Source organism: Penicillium samsonianum, assembly GCF_028829775.1.
Source record: "Penicillium samsonianum strain IBT 33392 chromosome Unknown utg000003l_segment0_segment0, whole genome shotgun sequence".
Classification (NCBI taxonomy): domain Eukaryota; kingdom Fungi; phylum Ascomycota; class Eurotiomycetes; order Eurotiales; family Aspergillaceae; genus Penicillium; species Penicillium samsonianum.
In genome coordinates, this window is record NW_026643261.1 from 7,268,339 (window position 1) to 7,285,113 (window position 16,775).

Genomic DNA, 16,775 nt, shown 5'->3' on the forward strand with positions numbered 1-16,775 from the left:
CCTACGACAGACGAGAGAAACCAACCACGCAACAACCCCAAATCAAATCACGTGCCCTCCACTTCCGCCGGCCAACTCAATTCTATCGCGATATTCTCGACTCAGTGAAAGGGGATACAAATCGCACGCTTCACACCACCCAAAATGTCCCAATTACTCTCCCCAATAGCCCTCCGGGCCCTACGGACTCTCACCCACCGTCCTGCGATCTCCTCGCCCCTCTGCCGCACAATCACCACATCACCCGCTATCTCCTTCGCCTCGAAACAATCCCCCATTACCTCCCGCCTCAATTTCCACCCCGTATTCCGCACAGCCGCTGCCGGCTTCGCCGCCGTGCCGAAGCGGCAATTCTCCAGCTCGCCGATCATCCGCGCTACGTACAACCAGGTCCGCCGCGGTATTCGTACCGGACAGCGGGCTCGTCGCGGTGGATCGCCTGCGCTGAAGGGTACGCCTGGTTTGAAGGGTGTTTGTCTTAAGACTGGTGTCACCAAGCCTAAGAAGCCCAACTCTGGCGAGAGGAAGGTTGCAAGAGTGCGGTTGAGTTCTGGGAAGGTTATTACTGCTTATATTCCTGGAGAAGGTAAGGTTTACTTGCAATTGAATTGGATTGGACTGGTGTTGGGAATAGGATACTGTGGATTCTGTTCCGGTGCTGGTCTTTTCCTTACGGGATTTTTGGCTAATTTTTCTTGTACAGGCCACAATATCCAGCAGCATAGTGTTGTCCAGGTCCGTGGTGGACGTGCTCAAGATTGTCCTGGTGTGAAGTATACCCTTGTTCGTGGTGCGATGGATTTGGTAAGCCCCTTTTTTGCTTCTGTTCTATATACCCACTTTCGGGGTGTATGTCTTTCTAGACCTTTTACTGATTGTATGTTACTAGGGTGGTGTTGGAAGCCGTATGACGAGTCGCTCGAAGTACGGCGCGAAGAAGCCGAAGACCAACTAAGATGGATTCGGGAATACAGGTTGATCGCGATTGACCTGCTGTGAGATTATACAATTTTTTGGCCTTCTTTGATCAGCTGCTGTATAAGAGATAGCCACATTGGGCTACTTGGATTTGGCTTTTTGTGCTCTTCGGAGAGCAAACTCTTTCTGTTCATATTTGCATGTAACACTACGGATTGCGACTGTTTATCATCATATTATCTCTTTCGATATCCAAGCTCTTTTGAGTCAACTGTATTGATATATTTGAAAATTTAAGAGGTAACTATAGAAAATGGTTCCGGGAATATCACTTTACTCCGGACCCATGCAACGAAACAAACCCCAAACAAGGACGAACGCTCGAAAACCCATAGTAACACATGTCAGACATCGAATTAAATCCTCACGGGGTAACGCAATAATGGGAATCAAAATGAAACAGTTGAAAGGTAAACATGCAGCTTTTTGCCCAAGCGTGGTAAAATCGAATAGCATATTGCTTCATCCAGGTGTGATATCCACCCCCGAGCAGAGCAGCGGGCAAAGTGGACGGATATTTTACCGAGGTTTTGTAGTTGCCGCGCAAATGGGTGACACTGTCAGCCTCCAAAATGCGCAGCGCTTCGTATCAAGACGAGACAACCGACCCGCGCGTTGTCCCTAAGAAGGAAACGACTGGGCCGTCCATGAATAGACCCAGAGGGACCGTGAATAAGATAAGTAAATCAGTCATATTTCTCATCCCATCCGTTCGGCTTCTCCATCTTGGTGATATCGAACCAACGCTTGGTGCCTGTATCACAATTAGTTTTGCACTAGAGGTATAGATTGGAGGGTTATAAACATACAAGAGTAATCCTTCCAGTCGAAGTTATCTTTCGGTTGGCAGGAACATCTCAAGTCCAGGCGTTTCTTTTCATCCGAGGGGCAATGCGTGAATGGGACATGGTAGTAGGCGATGTCATCCCAGAAGTGGATTTCCTCTTTCTTTAACATCAGAGAAGCCGCGATAGAGTGAACCGGTGCGTCGCCCCATCGCTCATAGAAGAAACCACCATCCTTGTCCAAAGATGTGAAATAGTCAATGTATGCGTCGGATCGCAGCCACTCCAAGCTGCCAATCTCAAAGTTTGACCACTGGCAGAAAGGTTAGCGAGGTTGAAGTTTAACCTAATTTGAAGCACTTACGAAGTGGCAGTTGTTGTAGGTTTCTCCACCGTCATTGCTGATGAATTCCATGGCATTTCCCTTCGAGACATACTCGGGGTGATTGCCTGTGAACTTCTTCACGCTATCCCACAGGGTAGGAATGGTCGCCCCATACTCGTACAGACTAAGGACAAAGCTGTACTTCTTGTTGTTCTCCTTCATGAAGCGGAATGGGTCGGAGTCAATATCACAGTAGAGCTCAATGCTAGGCTCGACGCGCCAGTAGTACTCGAAGTTCATCATGAGCGGGTGACGGAAGAAGAAACCAGACTCATAGCGGCACATATGGCGGTAACTCTCCGAGCCGCCGTAAATGATCTTCTTGCGGTCCATCTCCTCTCGCGCTTCTTCGGCCTTGTCCTGGTCGATCCACTCTGGGTACGACCAGTGTTCTTTGGGGATGACACCATAATGAGTTCTGCCCGAAATCAGTGCGGTGGTCAATTTCTTGAACTCGTCATCGAACTCGTCGTCGTTGAGGAACACCCAATCATAGTTGTAGTTGTGGTTGAAACGGTCTTCAACTGTTCGAATGGACTTGACCATGTCCCAAAGGTCGGAGTTGCGCGCGAGGGTGACAAAGGTGGCATTTACACGTTCGCCATGGTGTGAACCGTTAACTTGGGGTTTTTGCGACTTTACTGAGTCGTATGTGGGGGCCTTGGGTGTAGGAGTGGTTAACCCGGTGGTAGGCATCGGGATGGAGGATTTTGAAATGAAGAAGAAGACCGACAATGCCTACTCAACGTTAGCAAAGAATATTCCTGAGCATAGAAGAAAGACTCACCACGACGGCAAAGAGTAAGTAGCGCGCATATCGAATAGTGATAGACATGGTGATGTGGGGGGGGAGGAATAAGGCTGATTCCCCGTGAGGTGGCAAGGCAACAACAGAGGTCAGACCGGCGCAGTTGGAACCAATCCAGATCAAAAAGCGAGCGACATCAATGGGGAATGAAACAGATTCAAAATTGATAAACCGGCAGTGGAAATCCGAAGGTGTTTTAGGGGGGTCAGAGGGGAGATTAAGGGTGGAAAAGATGAAAGGCCGCGCAAGACAATGACAACCGCTTTCAGCCACTTGGAGTGTCACCCACTTTGAGACATTCCGTAGTGCTCAGGGGATAAGTTATTATTAGGGTACGGAGGGTGGGTTTGTAAGATCCATGTTCATTCGATCTTGCCGAAGATGTTAAATCCACTTATAAAAGAGAGATAACAGGGAAAGGATTCTCGTTGCTATACTCCGTACAAGTACTGTGTGGCAATATGCTCTATCTCTTGTTGCCTCGTTGTTATGTTACTATCCGAGTATATACATGATGTAGTTATAGAGTCAAATTGTTGCCCCTTATAATCTAAACCCTCAGATAGCTGTATAACATCTTATCTCCTCTTAATCTTTGATATCTCTTTACATATCAAAAAGCTGGAAGCTGCACATCAGCGTGAAGATCGACAGTGGCTTGGCAAAAAGCACCAGTTTCTGCCTGAGGCATTCGCACTCCAGAACTTCCCGTCCATCGATCGCACCTTTCCTCAACTTCCCCCCACTAAGCTATTCACCTCCCCACCTCATTCTCATCCTTCCTCATCCAGAGGATGGCTTTCTTTGGATTTGACACAACCCTACCTAGGGACCGTGATGGTTCCGGGGCCAAAGGGTTCTTCGAAAACCCGGATCCCTTTGCCGATATTGCTCGAGCTAATGCGCTGGGAGATGACGACGTGTGAGCTTATCATTTTTTAATGGCTTGGAATGGGCCATTGTACTTATCATCATTTAGGATTGATTTCGAGGATACCTACGATGGTCTCGGAGATCAGCTTCCTGACGACCAGGACGAGTTCAACGATGACACGTTTGGCGGAGCCGGCCCCGATAAATCCGTTGGCAGAGACTTTGATTTCTTTGGAAAGACTGCTCAGGTTTCCGACGCCATTGGGGAGGAGCAGGTTCGCTTTAGCCTACAAAATCCCAATGCAGGCCGAGTCGCTCCCCAACCCGCCCATGCTCCTGTTCAGCCGGCCGCCCCCCAGCAGACCACCAAGCGCTCAGGCTATGAGAAGTACTCGGATCCCGGCTATATTCCGGACTTACAAGCCAAATCTAGTGTCTGGGGTGTCTCGCAGAAGAAAGCTGAACCGGCTGCCGCTGCTGCTGCCCCGAGCCGGAAGATGATGAGCTTGGAAGAGGTCGAGGCACAGATGCGTTATCATGGCCATACTACCGCGACCCCAGCTGCAGAAGCCTTTCTGCGATCCATGGTGGAGCAGCCTCAGTACCCACCTCAGCTCCAGCACCTACAGACGCTTCCTGATGGGTTCCCTCCGGTGCCTCCCGAGTTCATCCAGGCACAGATGAAGCAGGGCCACCTACCCCCGCAAATGCCACACCCACCGCCTGGTATGCCAGAGCTCTATGGTGGCCCTGGACATATGCCACCTGGTGGGCCGTTGCATATGATGCAGAACGCCAACCTCCCCCCGCAAAACATGCCGCCTCCTGGCCCGCGCCATGCCGGTCCACCCCAGGCCCAGCGCCCCCAGCAACCCCAGCAGCCCCAGCAACCTCTTCCACATCAGCAAGGGCCGCCGCCTAGCCGGGCCGCCAACAATGGAATGCCGGTTATCACTAACCCGCAGCAACTCATGCATCTCACAGAAGAGCAGCGTAACACTTATTTGGTGGAGGATGCTAAGCGGGCAAAGCGCAACCACAAGATCTTCCTCCTGTCTCGAGGCAACGGTCTCATGACCCCGCAAGACAAGAATTTCATCACCCGTATCCAGTTGCAACAGCTGGTCGCGGCTGCTGGAAATGTTGCGGATTCGGATCCCGAGGCTGTGCTGGCGGAGGACTTCTACTACCAGGTCTACAGCCAGATTCGTGGCGCGCCGCGCCAACACCCCCACCAGCCTCTTGGTCACTTCGCCCAGACTTATCTGCTCCAGACTGGTAACCGGCTCGGCGGACATCGTCGGGGCAATTTCCAGAGTGCCGACAACCACATGCAGCGAATGCAGCAGCAGGTCCAGCGTGCCGTAGAGGCGGCAAAGGCCAAGCCCAAGAACAAGCAGCTTATCATCGAGGGCAGCTTGGGCAAGATTTCATTTAGCAATGCCAAGGCGCCCAAGCCGATGCTGAACATTAAGCGCCCTGATAGCTCAGAGGGACCTAAACCCAAGAAGCAGTCGGATCTGAGTCTCAGTGATCGCAAGTCGATCCTTACGAATCTCGAAGGTGTTTACAGTGCATTGATGGCAATGGAAGACATGGAGCGCACGATGCCGCCACCCCCCGAGGAAGGCGACGCCGAAGCAATCCAAGAACACATGGAATGGAGACAGAAGCTTCACTCGCTCAACCAGAAGTTGTGGCGGTCATTGAAGGTGATGGAACCAATTGTGCCTAACTCGACAACACCACACCCCTTTATCGCATTCTTGTCGTACCCCAAGGGCAAGAAGGCCATTCCTCGCATCTTCCGTCACATTGATCAGGAACAGCGTGTCACTATCCTCACCATGATTGTCGTCCACCTGGATAGCCTGGATGTGGTCCGTCTTGCTCAGCCCGTGCCGGGTGAGGCCCAGCCCTCGCTCGGTGTGCGCGAAGCCATTGACCTGTTCTCGCTGGCCGTCATGCCCTGCCTTTTGGGATACGTGAACGAGGCGCCATTCAACATTATTATTGGTCTTTTGGGATTGGTCATCAACCAAACCCATGTGCAGACCGTGGCTCGCACCAAGGTTGGATTGGGCATTTTGACCATGTTGCTCAGTCGTGCCGAGATCGTCAAGGAGGCCGGTCAGGCTTCCGAGCACGATTGGCAGCAGTGGGTTGAGAAGTTCAATGTGCTGTTTGATACTCTGGAACTCGGATTGAATGATATTTTCCCCGGATCGATCAGCTCCGGTGACGATATGTATGTGTGGCAGTTCCTTGCTGCCGTGGGCATTGGCGCCAGTCCTGAGCAGCAGCAGCGTCTGGTCATTGCCGTTAAGTGAGTGTTTCCATTTCGATTTAGTGCAGACAAACAGTGCTAATCAATCTCTTATAGGGACCGTGTCATGGAAACCGTGGGATACAGCAAGACCCTTCCTGCCGACATGGGCAGTCAGCGCCTGAACAACGTTAACCTTTTCATGCGGGCCATTGGTCTGGACGTTGAGCTCCTTGGTTAAAAAAGCTACTTGAATTTTGACCCTTCCTTGGGTATATACCCAAGGCATGTTAACCACCACTTCTCTCTGAGCTCATCCAGACTTCAGACTTGAATGAATGAGAATGAGCCCCAAGACCTTGAGTACTCATTGGTCTCATGGCCATGTTGCTGGAATGCAACACACTCACTATCTACCACATCTACTGGGAATCCGGGGCCTGGCAAAAATCAGGTTGTATTATTGTGCCTGAACCCGGTTTATTTTACTTTTTTTTCCAATACCAATTTCACTTCAATGTTCTATATTCAACACAGTAAATAATATTTTGGCCCACAGTTCCCCGGGAACGGACTGGACCCCCTTGCAGATGTCCCTATTCGGCACAGTTGAAACAACGCTGCTTGCAGGAAATTCAGGAGTTTCAGGGGAATTCGGGGAATTTAAGGGATGTCTTTGTGCATTTTTGCACATCTTTGCCTGTTTTGAAATTGAGGGCTGTTTTCACTGCCACGATCTCGGTCAACAAGACATACTTGATGTACATTATTGTCCGCATCAACAATCTAATAACCTCAATTGGGAGGGAAAAGGAAATTAGAGACGAAAACATGTAGATCAATGGATGCTAATTATTGTAAACCAATATAAAACAAATGAAGATCAAACCAAGGCCGCATCATCGCATATCCACGTGGTGGAAATACACCGGGCCACTCTCCCCCACCTCCAATTTCCCCTTAAAAGCTGCCCCTCGTCCGCTTTCTACTCCGGAATCCCCGTACTCTCCCCCATCTTTCTACAATTATCACAATTTAATCATGCCTTCTGGTTCAGTTCTTGTTACTGGGTAAGTGGTTGAATACCCTGTTTGGGATCTTATATTGGAGTTACAACTAATTCCCCGCAAGTGGCACGGGCTACATTGGCTCGTTCACCACCCTCGCCCTCCTCGAAGCTGGCTACAAGGTCGTCGTTGCCGACAACCTGTACAACTCTTCGCCCGAGGCCCTCAAGCGTGTTGAGCTTATTTGCGGCAAGAAGGCCGAGTTCATCCAGCTCGATGTCACCGAGGAGAACAGCTTCGACAAGGTGTTCGAGGCCCACCCCGACATTGACAGCGTTATCCACTTTGCTGCCCTGAAGGTGTGTATCCGATGAAACCAGAAACTACAAACCATATAGTATGATCCAATGGCTAATTCAATTGCTCCAATTCAGGCCGTTGGCGAGTCCGGCGAGAAGCCCCTGGACTACTACATGGTCAACGTCTACGGCACCATTAACCTCCTGCGGTCCATGGTCAAGAACAATGTCACCAACATTGTCTTCTCCAGCTCCGCCACCGTCTACGGCGATGCCACCCGCTTCCCCAACATGATCCCCATCCCTGAGGACTGCCCTCTGGGCCCCACCAACCCCTACGGCAACACCAAGTTCGCCGTCGAGACCGCCATCACCGACGTGATCAACGCCCAGCGTAACAACGCCACCAAGGCCGGCAATGAGGCCGAGGCCAAGAAGTGGAACGGCGCTCTGCTCCGCTACTTCAACCCCGCCGGTGCCCACCCCAGCGGTATTATGGGCGAGGACCCCCAAGGTGTCCCCTACAACCTGCTTCCTCTGCTTGCCCAGGTTGCCACCGGCAAGCGCGAGAAGTTGATGGTCTTCGGTGATGGTATGCAACTCCCTTTCCACATTACAAAAGCCCCCAATCTAACACACCATAGACTACGCCTCTCACGACGGCACTGCCATCCGCGATTACATCCACATCCTGGATCTCGCAGACGGCCACCTCAAGGCCCTGAACTACCTGCGCGCCAACAACCCCGGTGTCCGCGCCTGGAACTTGGGTACCGGAAAGGGCAGCACTGTCTACGAGATGATCCGCGCCTTCTCCACCGCTGTCGGAAAGGACCAGCCCTACGAGCTTGCTCCCCGTCGCGCTGGCGATGTCCTCAACCTCACTGCCAACCCCACCCGCGCGAACACCGAGCTCGGCTGGAAGGCTGAGCGTACCCTCGAGCAGGCTTGCGAGGATCTCTGGCTCTGGACTAAGAACAACCCCCAGGGTTACCGCCAGCAGCCCCCTGCTGAGCTGCTCGCTCAGCTTAAGAAGTAAATTGACTTCGAGTACTGATGTGATTGTGTTTTGTGGCTTGTAATGATCTTGCCGATGTTGATATAGAAGCCCTGGATCTAGTTGGTAGAATACATGAAACGAATTTCCTTTTTTGTGATGCTTGGTCTATAAATTTTGAGCCTGTTCTCTTCATCACGGTAGAGCTCGACTAGATCTATATAATCATATAATACCATACCTACAAAATATGTAGGTATACACATATCTCACTTATTTCTGACCCTTCCGACTCCTCCTCGACCCCTCAGCCTTCTTCCCCTTCTTCTCAGCCGCCTCCTTCTTCACCTTCTCAGCCTCAACCCTCTGCTTCTCAACCTCAACCTCCTTCTTCTCCAAAGCCCTCATAACAGCACTCTCCTTCTCCGCCTCCTCAACCATCTTCCCACTAAACTCCCAAAGCTTCTTCCCAACCTCATCGTTCCGCACATCCGCCCGCGCGTAATCCATCTCCCGACACTCCTTAATCAACCACCCACCCCCACCCCGTCCATACTCCTGCTCCATTGCCGCATACAGAATACTCTGCGCACCCTGCACAGGCGACTTAAACAGCAGCCACCAAATAGGCCAAGTGAGCAAGTACAACGCAAGACCCCACAAAGACCCACCAGTCAACCACCGCCGCATCCCCGGAGTCCGCGTCAACCCGGGATCAACAACGATAACCCGCGTACAAGGCGGCAGACTATCTGGCCTCTCGTAAGCATTCAAATGCCGCTGGAACGAGTGCGCGAAGATAGTCAACGCAAGCTTGCTGAGCGCGTACACGCCCTTGGGCTGAGCGTACAGTGCCGGTGAACTCTTCGTCCGCTTCGTGACTACCTTCTGCTTCCCCCGCGCCACAGAGTCCAGACTGCTGAAATCAGCGCCGATGTAGCTAGAGCACGTTGCGAAGATCACGCGCACGTCGCGGTGTGCGGGCTGGGCGCGTAGTGCCGGGCTGAGGATGCTGAGGAGGTGGAAGTTTGCGAGGTAGTTTGTTTGCCATTCTGGGTCGATGCCGTCCGTTGTTAGGGCGCGGGGTGCGGAGGGCTCTGCTGTGCCGCCGGCGAGGATTATGCAGTCTAATCGGCGGGGTGGGATGTTGTCGATCCATTTTGTTGCGAAGGTGCGGATTGAGTGTAGCGAGGAGAGGTCGGCTTGTTCAGCGTAGATTAGAGGGTTTTTGGTGCTGGTGCGGAGGTCGTCGATGTATTCGGAGAGGTAGAGGTCAGAGGGTGGTTGGCGGGTTAGGAGGATTACTTGGGCGCCGCGAGTTGCGAGCTCGCGGACTACTTCTGCGCCAATCCCGGAGGTGCCGCCCTAATGGTTTTGGGTTTTGTTAGCTTGGTTAAATTAATTGGAAGGTGGTGCGGTGCTGGAGGAGTGTCTTACCGTCACCATTATCACTTTTGATCGCATCATTCGCTCGGAGCCGTTGCGGGCTCCTTCGAAATAGTATTTCAGTGCCGCCAGGGCTAGCACCCATGGTGCTATGCGGAGGAATGTCCAGGCATGCGGGATGGACGAGATGCCATCCCGGAGACCCTGGGCAATGATGGGGATGGGCATATTTAATTGAGATGGGAAGATGGGAAGAGAGAGGACAGGTGTGTGTCCAAAGGAATTTCTTCAACGTACACGTCCACATCTCCGCTTATCTTTCATCTTATCGCCACCTCTTAATTCCGCTCCGCCCCCCAATCTTCTTTCTTTCTTCCTTGTTTCCTTGCCTTCACAGCTCTACAATACTCAACCATGGCCTCCGAAGACGAAGACTATTTCCTCCCACCGGAGCAACAACGCCCCTTCAGCTCCGGTGTCCGTCGCAAACGCGTGGAGTTTGTGCGCTCCTCCAATCTAGACACAACAACAGCCCCAAAGCCCTCCTCCTCCGGCACAAGCATTGCAGACAAATACCTCTCTATCGTAATGAGCCAATCTGCCCCAAGTACATCACCAACTACACCAACCCAGCGCGCACCACTATCACCACCAATCCGGACCCAGTCCGCGCCACCAACTCCAGACACAATCCCGCCTCCGCCCACGGCGGCGCCCGCGGGCCCAGAATACTGCGACGTGTGCAAGCTACCTCTCGCGCTACAAACCCCAGCAGACGCAACAGACCAAAAACCCCGTCCGCACGAAGCCTCCCTCGCGCACCAAATCTGTCTCACTCACTCCCACCCGCCATCGCACCTCGACCGCACGCGCTCAGGCCTCCGATACCTCTCTACCTACGGCTGGGATCCTGATAGTAGGCTTGGGCTCGGCGCATCGGGCCGTGAGGGTATTCGTGAACCTATCAAACCTCGCGTCAAGCGTGGCACTGCGGGGTTGGGGACGGGTCTTGATCGGGATGGAGATCCGTTGCCGCCTAGACCGGCGCCGCCGGCGAAGGTGCAGAAGCTTAATTCTAAGCAGGTGCGGAATAAGGTTGCGGAGGATAAGAAGAGGGCGGAGAGGATGAGGAAGGCTTTTTATCAGAATGATGAGGTTTTGAAGTATCTTGGGGAGGGGGCTTAGGTGGTGGATTTTGTGGATTGATAGTGGAGGGTTGGATGTGCTCTTTTGTTTGCTTTTGTGTTTGATGATACCCCTATTTGTTATTTATGATTGTATGTTGATATCAGTTTCAAATGAAGATATAGCATTCGTTCTGTTTGAGTACTTGACTTGAATATTTACCATGTACTAAGTACTGCAACTTGAAACTGGTGTCCAAATTCTACCTAGCATAATTTGTAGTACAGTGAAAACATTTCCATGGCTTGTCTTTATAGGACTCATCCGAGGAAAGAAATAAAAACCCGCTGAGAAAAGCGCCTTGAATGCTCAGGACCAGATCAGACCAACAGAAAGACAAGGAAAAGAATGGTATCACAAAAGCGCTGGACGGGGACAGCAGGACACAGGAGGCAGGATGGGATCAAGAGAAATGGAAATGGAGAATGCTACTTGAAGAAACGGTATTTTTTTTCCTTCTTCTCCTTCTTCTCCTTATCTTTCTTGTCCTTATCCTTCTTCCCGCTGCCAGATAAGGCAGGGCTGCTTCCGCTTCCGTTTGAGTTTATTGACATACCAGCCATCAGCGCCTCTGGTGGAGCTGGGGGGTTGAGGTGTGCTGTTGAGACGGGCTTCTTCTTCTGTGGCGGCGGATCGGGAGTTGGAGGGGCCTCGCGCTCGAAGAGATGGGCCGGGGCAGTAGGTTTAGGGCGGTCAGCTGGGAGGTCGAGACGCCGCCGGTCAACACCGAGGTCGCCTACCTGGCGGAGGAAGAGACTCGGGGTCAGCATATGCGTCGTGGCAAGGTAGACGTCCCGGTTGTATGCCGCTGAAATTTCGTAACAGGCTCGTGACTCGCTGTAGGTGGCACCGCCGGCCATGAAGACGATTATACGCTGTCGGGGCTGGTCGACGGATCTTGTGCGTGCCCAGGTCGGTTTTGCGCTGCGCAAAGAGGCCTGCTGTGACTGCATTTCTTGGGCAGCTATGGCGCCATCCGTCTCGGTGTGCGGGCGTGTGAAGGGGAAGGAAGTCGCGTCCAGATTGCCCTGAATCTGGTCTTCGAGCATCTGCTTGACAGCTACCTCGTACCGGCTCAAGCTGAGCTCCTCTGATTCAGGCTGTGGGTTTTTCCGGTTGAAAAGAGGTTGCACCGGTGGCTTATCATCCTTAAGAGGCTTCTCGACACGAACTCCAAGGAGTTCGAGGTTAGCAATCACCCCGCCGTCTTTTGGTGGGAGGCCAGCGTGCGCCATGAGTTTGCGAATGTCACCACCTAGCAATCCACCACGATACATGATGTACAGAAGTATGAGTCGAAGCCGATCTTCTTGTACGACTGATTCGTCATCGAGGAGCTGCACGAGCTGCGCTGCTAGGTTCTTTGCCTTTTTGTAGTTCTCGTCCAGACCCGTGGCGAATGACTGCTCGGTGGAGCTCACTTCCAAGAGTTTGCGGGACTGGAAGTAGTTCATACACTCTTGGGCCATGTTGAGGTGTAGCGTGTAGGTATCTTTACCCTCTTGGAATTCTGTCAGTCCGCCCAACATATCCTTGATGGTGTTCACATTAGATTTGTCGTTACTGAAATCCCAAGTTAGTAGTCCGATCTAGTATATGGATGGCCTGTTGAAACTTACTCATCTGCGAACTGAGGGTGTGCTGCTCGGAATTTGGCAAAGTCCTCGCCCAGTTTCCCAAGCACATCCTTCATATGCATATGGCGGTAGGCGACCCAGACTCGATCATTTTCGCCAATCTCCATCTCCTTGACCTCCTCATTTTTGCTGCCCTGATTTAAAACTGTTTTGTAGGTAACCTTGTCTCCATCTGTAACAGGAAGAAGATCGTGGACCATAGCCTGATATGTAAACTCGTGAAGGAGGGGCGCAAACAAGTCCATGGAACGGTCTACTACGAGCAGTACGCCTCGGGGGCGGTTTGTTTGAGGCGGGAAGTCACGCTGATACTGCGCGAACTGATCCAATTCATTTTGAATGAAACGCGCCAAGTGGGAGCACATAACTGCGGCCTCGTGAGTCGGAGATCGGGGCCGATAGTACCGAATTACAGGGTACTCGCCCAGGGAAGCGCAAAGAGAGACGACCTTGATTCAACGTCAGTATGGTCAAAGGACATCCTTGGAGAGTAAATATTACCTTCTGGGCCAATTCTTCCAAATGACGCCGAATCAAATTGTTACAACCCGGGTGGAAGAGCACCGGGAAGCTCCACGGATCCCGGAATGTGACCAACCGCGCTTCTCTGGGGTAGAAATTGATGTTCATAGTGTAAAAGTCCGCAATGCGCTCGCGCGCCATTTGGGACCGGTCAATCCGAGATCGCTGCTGCGGATCGAGGGCTATAAGCTGTGTGAGCGGAATGACGTCGCAAAGGCCTCGGGTTCACCAGCCCACTAACATGAAGTCCACACCAAGAATGCCTTCCTGTATCGGCCCACCTCAAAATCTGCCATCAGACAGTCGACCACGTACGATTCCGGGGACAATATGTACAACGCGTCCATATCGGCATTGGACGGTCGTCGATGTTCGAGCTGCTCGACGTCTGCGGTGTGGCATTAGCGAAATCCCCTGGAGCGCAAAGCACAAGACGAGCTCACTGGAAACATTGAGATTGAGAATTTCCTCCTCCTTCACAGCGCCTTCGACCAATTTCTTGCTGGTTTCATCCACCACCAACACTTTCCACTATTAGGGGGAATGTGCCGTCAATATCCGCGGTAGAGGGGTTGATCGGAGGGGTCGGTCTCACCTCATGGCCACCGGCATTGCGGATTGTGTTCAATATAACTATTCCATACAGTTCAAGGTCAGCCAGGGTTCTTTGCAAGAGGTAGTAGAAGTAGTCACCCACAGTCGCGTTGAATGTTAATTATCGAGGAGCCCATGCTGGCGGGTAGCCCACAACTTGGGGCTCCAGGGTGAGGACTGAGACGAGAAAGAAAAATAGAAAGTAAAAGAACAGGCAGATAGTAAAGAAGATTGACGAGACGTTCAAGGGGAAGAGAGTTGTTAGGTGGCCGTCTGAGGTATATGAAGGGAAGATGGTTTTCCCCACCATTGGAGCTTTAAAGTGGATCGGCTCGATAAGGGAACTTTTTGGTTTCTCTCCTATGCAGGGCCTCTAATATTCTGTATTCTCTCTACCATTGTTTTTGTTTAACTTCACACTGTCAACTGTTCGGCTTTCTTTGTTTCCGAATTGTTCCTCTCTACGGGATTGGAGCCCCCCGTCATCCAGGAATGCTGCCATGGACTGGCGGTAGTCGTTCCCTCTGCGCTTTGCGACCCTTGACTCGTTTCGCTGTACGACCTTTCACCACAACCTCGATTCTGCAGCGATCGAAAAAGGTCAAACCCGATATTTCCCCGGACAGGAAATCGGACACAAAAAAAGGCAAAACACTTGTGGGGGGTTCCGCCGGAAGGGCTGTCCGACAGGATATTGCGGCCGCACGAGATTTCAACGAACTGGTGGAAGCAACTTTGCGCGATGTATACAGCAAGTTGAACAAATCAGGCGAATCACTAGAAGGATGGACACAATTCGAACGCCAAATCAAAAACGCCTGCAAATCAGATGATAAGAAGGCATCTGCACAATGGGGACCCCTTCGGCATATTAAGGTAGCGCTGCAAAAGGCCTATCTCTCCTCCGGACTTCAGGGTCTGCGGGAGGAGGTGGAATACATGCAGTATTCGGAAAATATCACTGCCAGGTTCTCGGCACCCATCCTGGAAGCACAGCAAGAAGTGGCCGACCTTCGATGGCCAGCCGAGTGGTATCCACGCGCTCGATCGATGCAGCGAACAATCCATCTCCATGTCGGGCCGACAAATTCCGGAAAGACATACCATGCACTGCAACGGCTGGCGAAAAGCAAGAATGGGTTCTACGCAGGTCCGCTGAGATTGCTCGCGCAAGAAGTATATCATCGATTCAAGGCAGATGGGGTTCCATGTAGTCTCGTCACTGGTGACGATGTCAAATTTCCCGAGGATGATCAAGTACCGCGTATTACTAGCAATACTGTGGAAATGGTCAGCCTAGGGCAGGAATACGATGTCGGTGTGATCGATGAGATCCAAATGATTGCTAACTCATCAAGAGGATGGGCATGGACTCGAGCTTTCCTTGGTGCTCAGGCAGCCGAGCTGCATCTGTGCGGTGAAACCCGCGCCATACCATTGATTCGGGAGCTATGTGCACTCACGGGAGATAATTTGGAGGTCCACCGCTACGAACGTCTGAACGCTCTGGAAGTGATGCCGCACAGTTTAAAGGGCAATCTCAATAGCCTTGAAAAAGGTGACTGTGTAGTCGTCTTCTCCCGGAAAGGCATACACGCTATGAAGGCAGACATCGAGAAGACTACCGGAAGACGCGCAGCCATCGTTTATGGTGGTCTGCCAGCAGAGATTCGGACCCAACAGGCGAATCTGTTCAATGACCCAGACAATGACTATGACTTCCTCGTGGCAAGTGACGCGATTGGCATGGGTCTTAATCTGTGAGTCCTGTCCTCTATTATATTTGCGCTTCCTACTAACCCATAATAGGAGCTGCAAGCGCGTTATCTTTGACACCCTCGTCAAGCGTGTCCCGACTGGACTTCAACGGCTTACTGTCCCTGAGATCAAACAAATTGGTGGGCGTGCTGGTCGATATCGTCCAGCCAATGCCACGGAAAGCACAAGCGAGGAGCCTAACGTGGGCCTGATCTCCTGTCTCGAAGAGGTTGACCTCCCATATATTCAGCAGGCTCTGAAGTTGGAGCCCCCACCACTGAGTGCGGCGGGCATCTTCCCCCCAGAATCTGTTTTCCGGAAATTCGCTGCCTACTTCCCACCAGGTGTACCTTTCGAATATCTGATCAAGCGAGTTTTGGACATTGCCAGGGTCAACTCTTTGTTCTTCTTGTGTGACCCTACCAGTCAGTTGGAAAACGCTGAAATTATCGACACTGTGAAAGGACTGCCGTTTGAGGACCAGTTAAAGTTCATGGTTTCTCCAATGGACCGTAAAAGTTCAGGCTCGCGTGATGTTACTGGTGCTATGGCGGACTGCGTGGCCGAACACCACGAAGGACGACTGTTGGACATCGCCCATCTCAACCTGGAAGTCATCGAGCAGCCCGTTTCTGGCAGCAACGACTATTTGCATGATCTGGAGAGCCTTCATAGGGCAGTTATCTTGTATCTGTGGCTCAGTTTCAGATTCGGTGGTGTCTTCACTGACCGAACTCTGGCAAGCCATGTCAAGGAACTTGTTGAAGAGCGGATGGTTCGGGCATTGACTGAATTCTCCGCTAACAAGAGGCTGCGGAAGGGTGCTTCTCTGAAGCGCCAGATTGCGCTGCAGAAACAGTTGTTGGAGCAGGAACGTATGGGCGTTGCCGGAGACTGGATGAAACCCTCTGGTGAAGGAGAGCAGATGGAAATTAATCTGTCCGAAGAACCTGCTCTAGAAGGTGCAGAGGTTGCAGAGGGCGAATCGTCCGAGGCCGAAATCTCATTATTTGAGTCGTCACCGGAGGCAGAGGGCGAGGAAGAGGGCTCATCCCCCGACTTGGACGACTTGAAGTCTGACTCAACGGAGTCATACTATGACACAGAAGTCCCCAAAGAGTGATGAATATGTACAACAAGAAATATGTATATTAGATGTATAAAACCGATCTCCAATACTCAATACTTAATGCCTATAGATCTCTTTACTATTTCTTTTTGATCTGTTGTGCATCGCTTTCGGCTTGCATTCACTTCTTGATGGATTTGTCTGAATCTGGCGACATTTTAATACT

At 51.7% G+C, this 16,775-nt stretch overlaps 8 protein-coding genes across 8 annotated transcripts; 5 read left to right on the top strand and 3 right to left on the bottom strand.

Moving 5' to 3' along the window:
- Positions 1-144: 144 nt before the first annotated feature.
- On the top strand, positions 145-955 carry N7471_006461 (mitochondrial 37S ribosomal protein uS12m; the record flags this gene model as incomplete). The annotated part of the gene is made up of 3 exons (XM_057279180.1): positions 145-586; positions 704-804; positions 890-955. 3 exons carry the CDS (start codon positions 145-147, stop codon positions 953-955), a joined length of 609 nt encoding a protein of 202 aa, XP_057138790.1.
- Positions 956-1,664: 709 nt separating this feature from the next.
- On the bottom strand, positions 1,665-2,983 carry N7471_006462 (glycosyltransferase family 15 protein; the record flags this gene model as incomplete). Its single annotated transcript, XM_057279181.1, has 4 exons — positions 1,665-1,732; positions 1,788-2,076; positions 2,128-2,886; positions 2,936-2,983. 4 exons carry the CDS (start codon positions 2,981-2,983, stop codon positions 1,665-1,667), a joined length of 1,164 nt encoding a protein of 387 aa, XP_057138791.1.
- Positions 2,984-3,711: 728 nt separating this feature from the next.
- On the top strand, positions 3,712-6,622 carry N7471_006463 (deadenylation-dependent mRNA-decapping factor PAT1). The gene is made up of 3 exons (XM_057279182.1): positions 3,712-3,878; positions 3,936-6,155; positions 6,213-6,622. The coding sequence occupies exons 1-3, from the start codon at positions 3,751-3,753 to the stop codon at positions 6,334-6,336; spliced, it is 2,472 nt and encodes an 823-aa protein (XP_057138792.1). The 5' UTR covers positions 3,712-3,750; the 3' UTR covers positions 6,337-6,622.
- Positions 6,623-7,136: 514 nt separating this feature from the next.
- Positions 7,137-8,440, top strand: N7471_006464 (NAD-dependent epimerase/dehydratase family protein; the record flags this gene model as incomplete). The annotated part of the gene is made up of 4 exons (XM_057279183.1): positions 7,137-7,165; positions 7,227-7,461; positions 7,537-7,993; positions 8,046-8,440. The coding sequence occupies 4 exons, from the start codon at positions 7,137-7,139 to the stop codon at positions 8,438-8,440; spliced, it is 1,116 nt and encodes a 371-aa protein (XP_057138793.1).
- A 231-nt stretch (positions 8,441-8,671) lies between these two features.
- N7471_006465 (putative oxidoreductase) lies at positions 8,672-10,012 on the bottom strand (the record flags this gene model as incomplete). Its single annotated transcript, XM_057279184.1, has 2 exons — positions 8,672-9,763; positions 9,836-10,012. 2 exons carry the CDS (start codon positions 10,010-10,012, stop codon positions 8,672-8,674), a joined length of 1,269 nt encoding a protein of 422 aa, XP_057138794.1.
- Positions 10,013-10,198: 186 nt separating this feature from the next.
- On the top strand, positions 10,199-10,969 carry N7471_006466 (putative G-patch domain protein; the record flags this gene model as incomplete). The annotated part of the gene is made up of 1 exon (XM_057279185.1): positions 10,199-10,969. The coding sequence occupies one exon, from the start codon at positions 10,199-10,201 to the stop codon at positions 10,967-10,969; it is 771 nt and encodes a 256-aa protein (XP_057138795.1).
- A 428-nt stretch (positions 10,970-11,397) lies between these two features.
- N7471_006467 (Sec1 family protein) lies at positions 11,398-13,859 on the bottom strand (the record flags this gene model as incomplete). Its single annotated transcript, XM_057279186.1, has 7 exons — positions 11,398-12,532; positions 12,589-13,055; positions 13,108-13,310; positions 13,370-13,516; positions 13,572-13,659; positions 13,724-13,761; positions 13,826-13,859. 7 exons carry the CDS (start codon positions 13,857-13,859, stop codon positions 11,398-11,400), a joined length of 2,112 nt encoding a protein of 703 aa, XP_057138796.1.
- Positions 13,860-14,100: 241 nt separating this feature from the next.
- N7471_006468 (ATP-dependent RNA helicase SUV3) lies at positions 14,101-16,619 on the top strand. Its single transcript, XM_057279187.1, has 2 exons — positions 14,101-15,482; positions 15,532-16,619. The coding sequence occupies exons 1-2, from the start codon at positions 14,215-14,217 to the stop codon at positions 16,601-16,603; spliced, it is 2,340 nt and encodes a 779-aa protein (XP_057138797.1). The 5' UTR covers positions 14,101-14,214; the 3' UTR covers positions 16,604-16,619.
- Positions 16,620-16,775: the final 156 nt, after the last annotated feature.

Excerpts from the sequence above, each read along its gene's own strand:
- N7471_006463 (XM_057279182.1), top strand. The coding sequence starts at position 3,751 with ATGGCTTTCTTTGGATTTGACACAACCCTACCTAGGGACCGTGATGGT. Across the intron at positions 3,879-3,935 it reads GCGCTGGGAGATGACGACGT|GATTGATTTCGAGGATACCT; the intron begins GTGAGCTTATCA and ends ATCATCATTTAG. Across the intron at positions 6,156-6,212 it reads CGTCTGGTCATTGCCGTTAA|GGACCGTGTCATGGAAACCG; the intron begins GTGAGTGTTTCC and ends AATCTCTTATAG.
- N7471_006468 (XM_057279187.1), top strand. The coding sequence starts at position 14,215 with ATGCTGCCATGGACTGGCGGTAGTCGTTCCCTCTGCGCTTTGCGACCC. Across the intron at positions 15,483-15,531 it reads ATTGGCATGGGTCTTAATCT|GAGCTGCAAGCGCGTTATCT; the intron begins GTGAGTCCTGTC and ends AACCCATAATAG.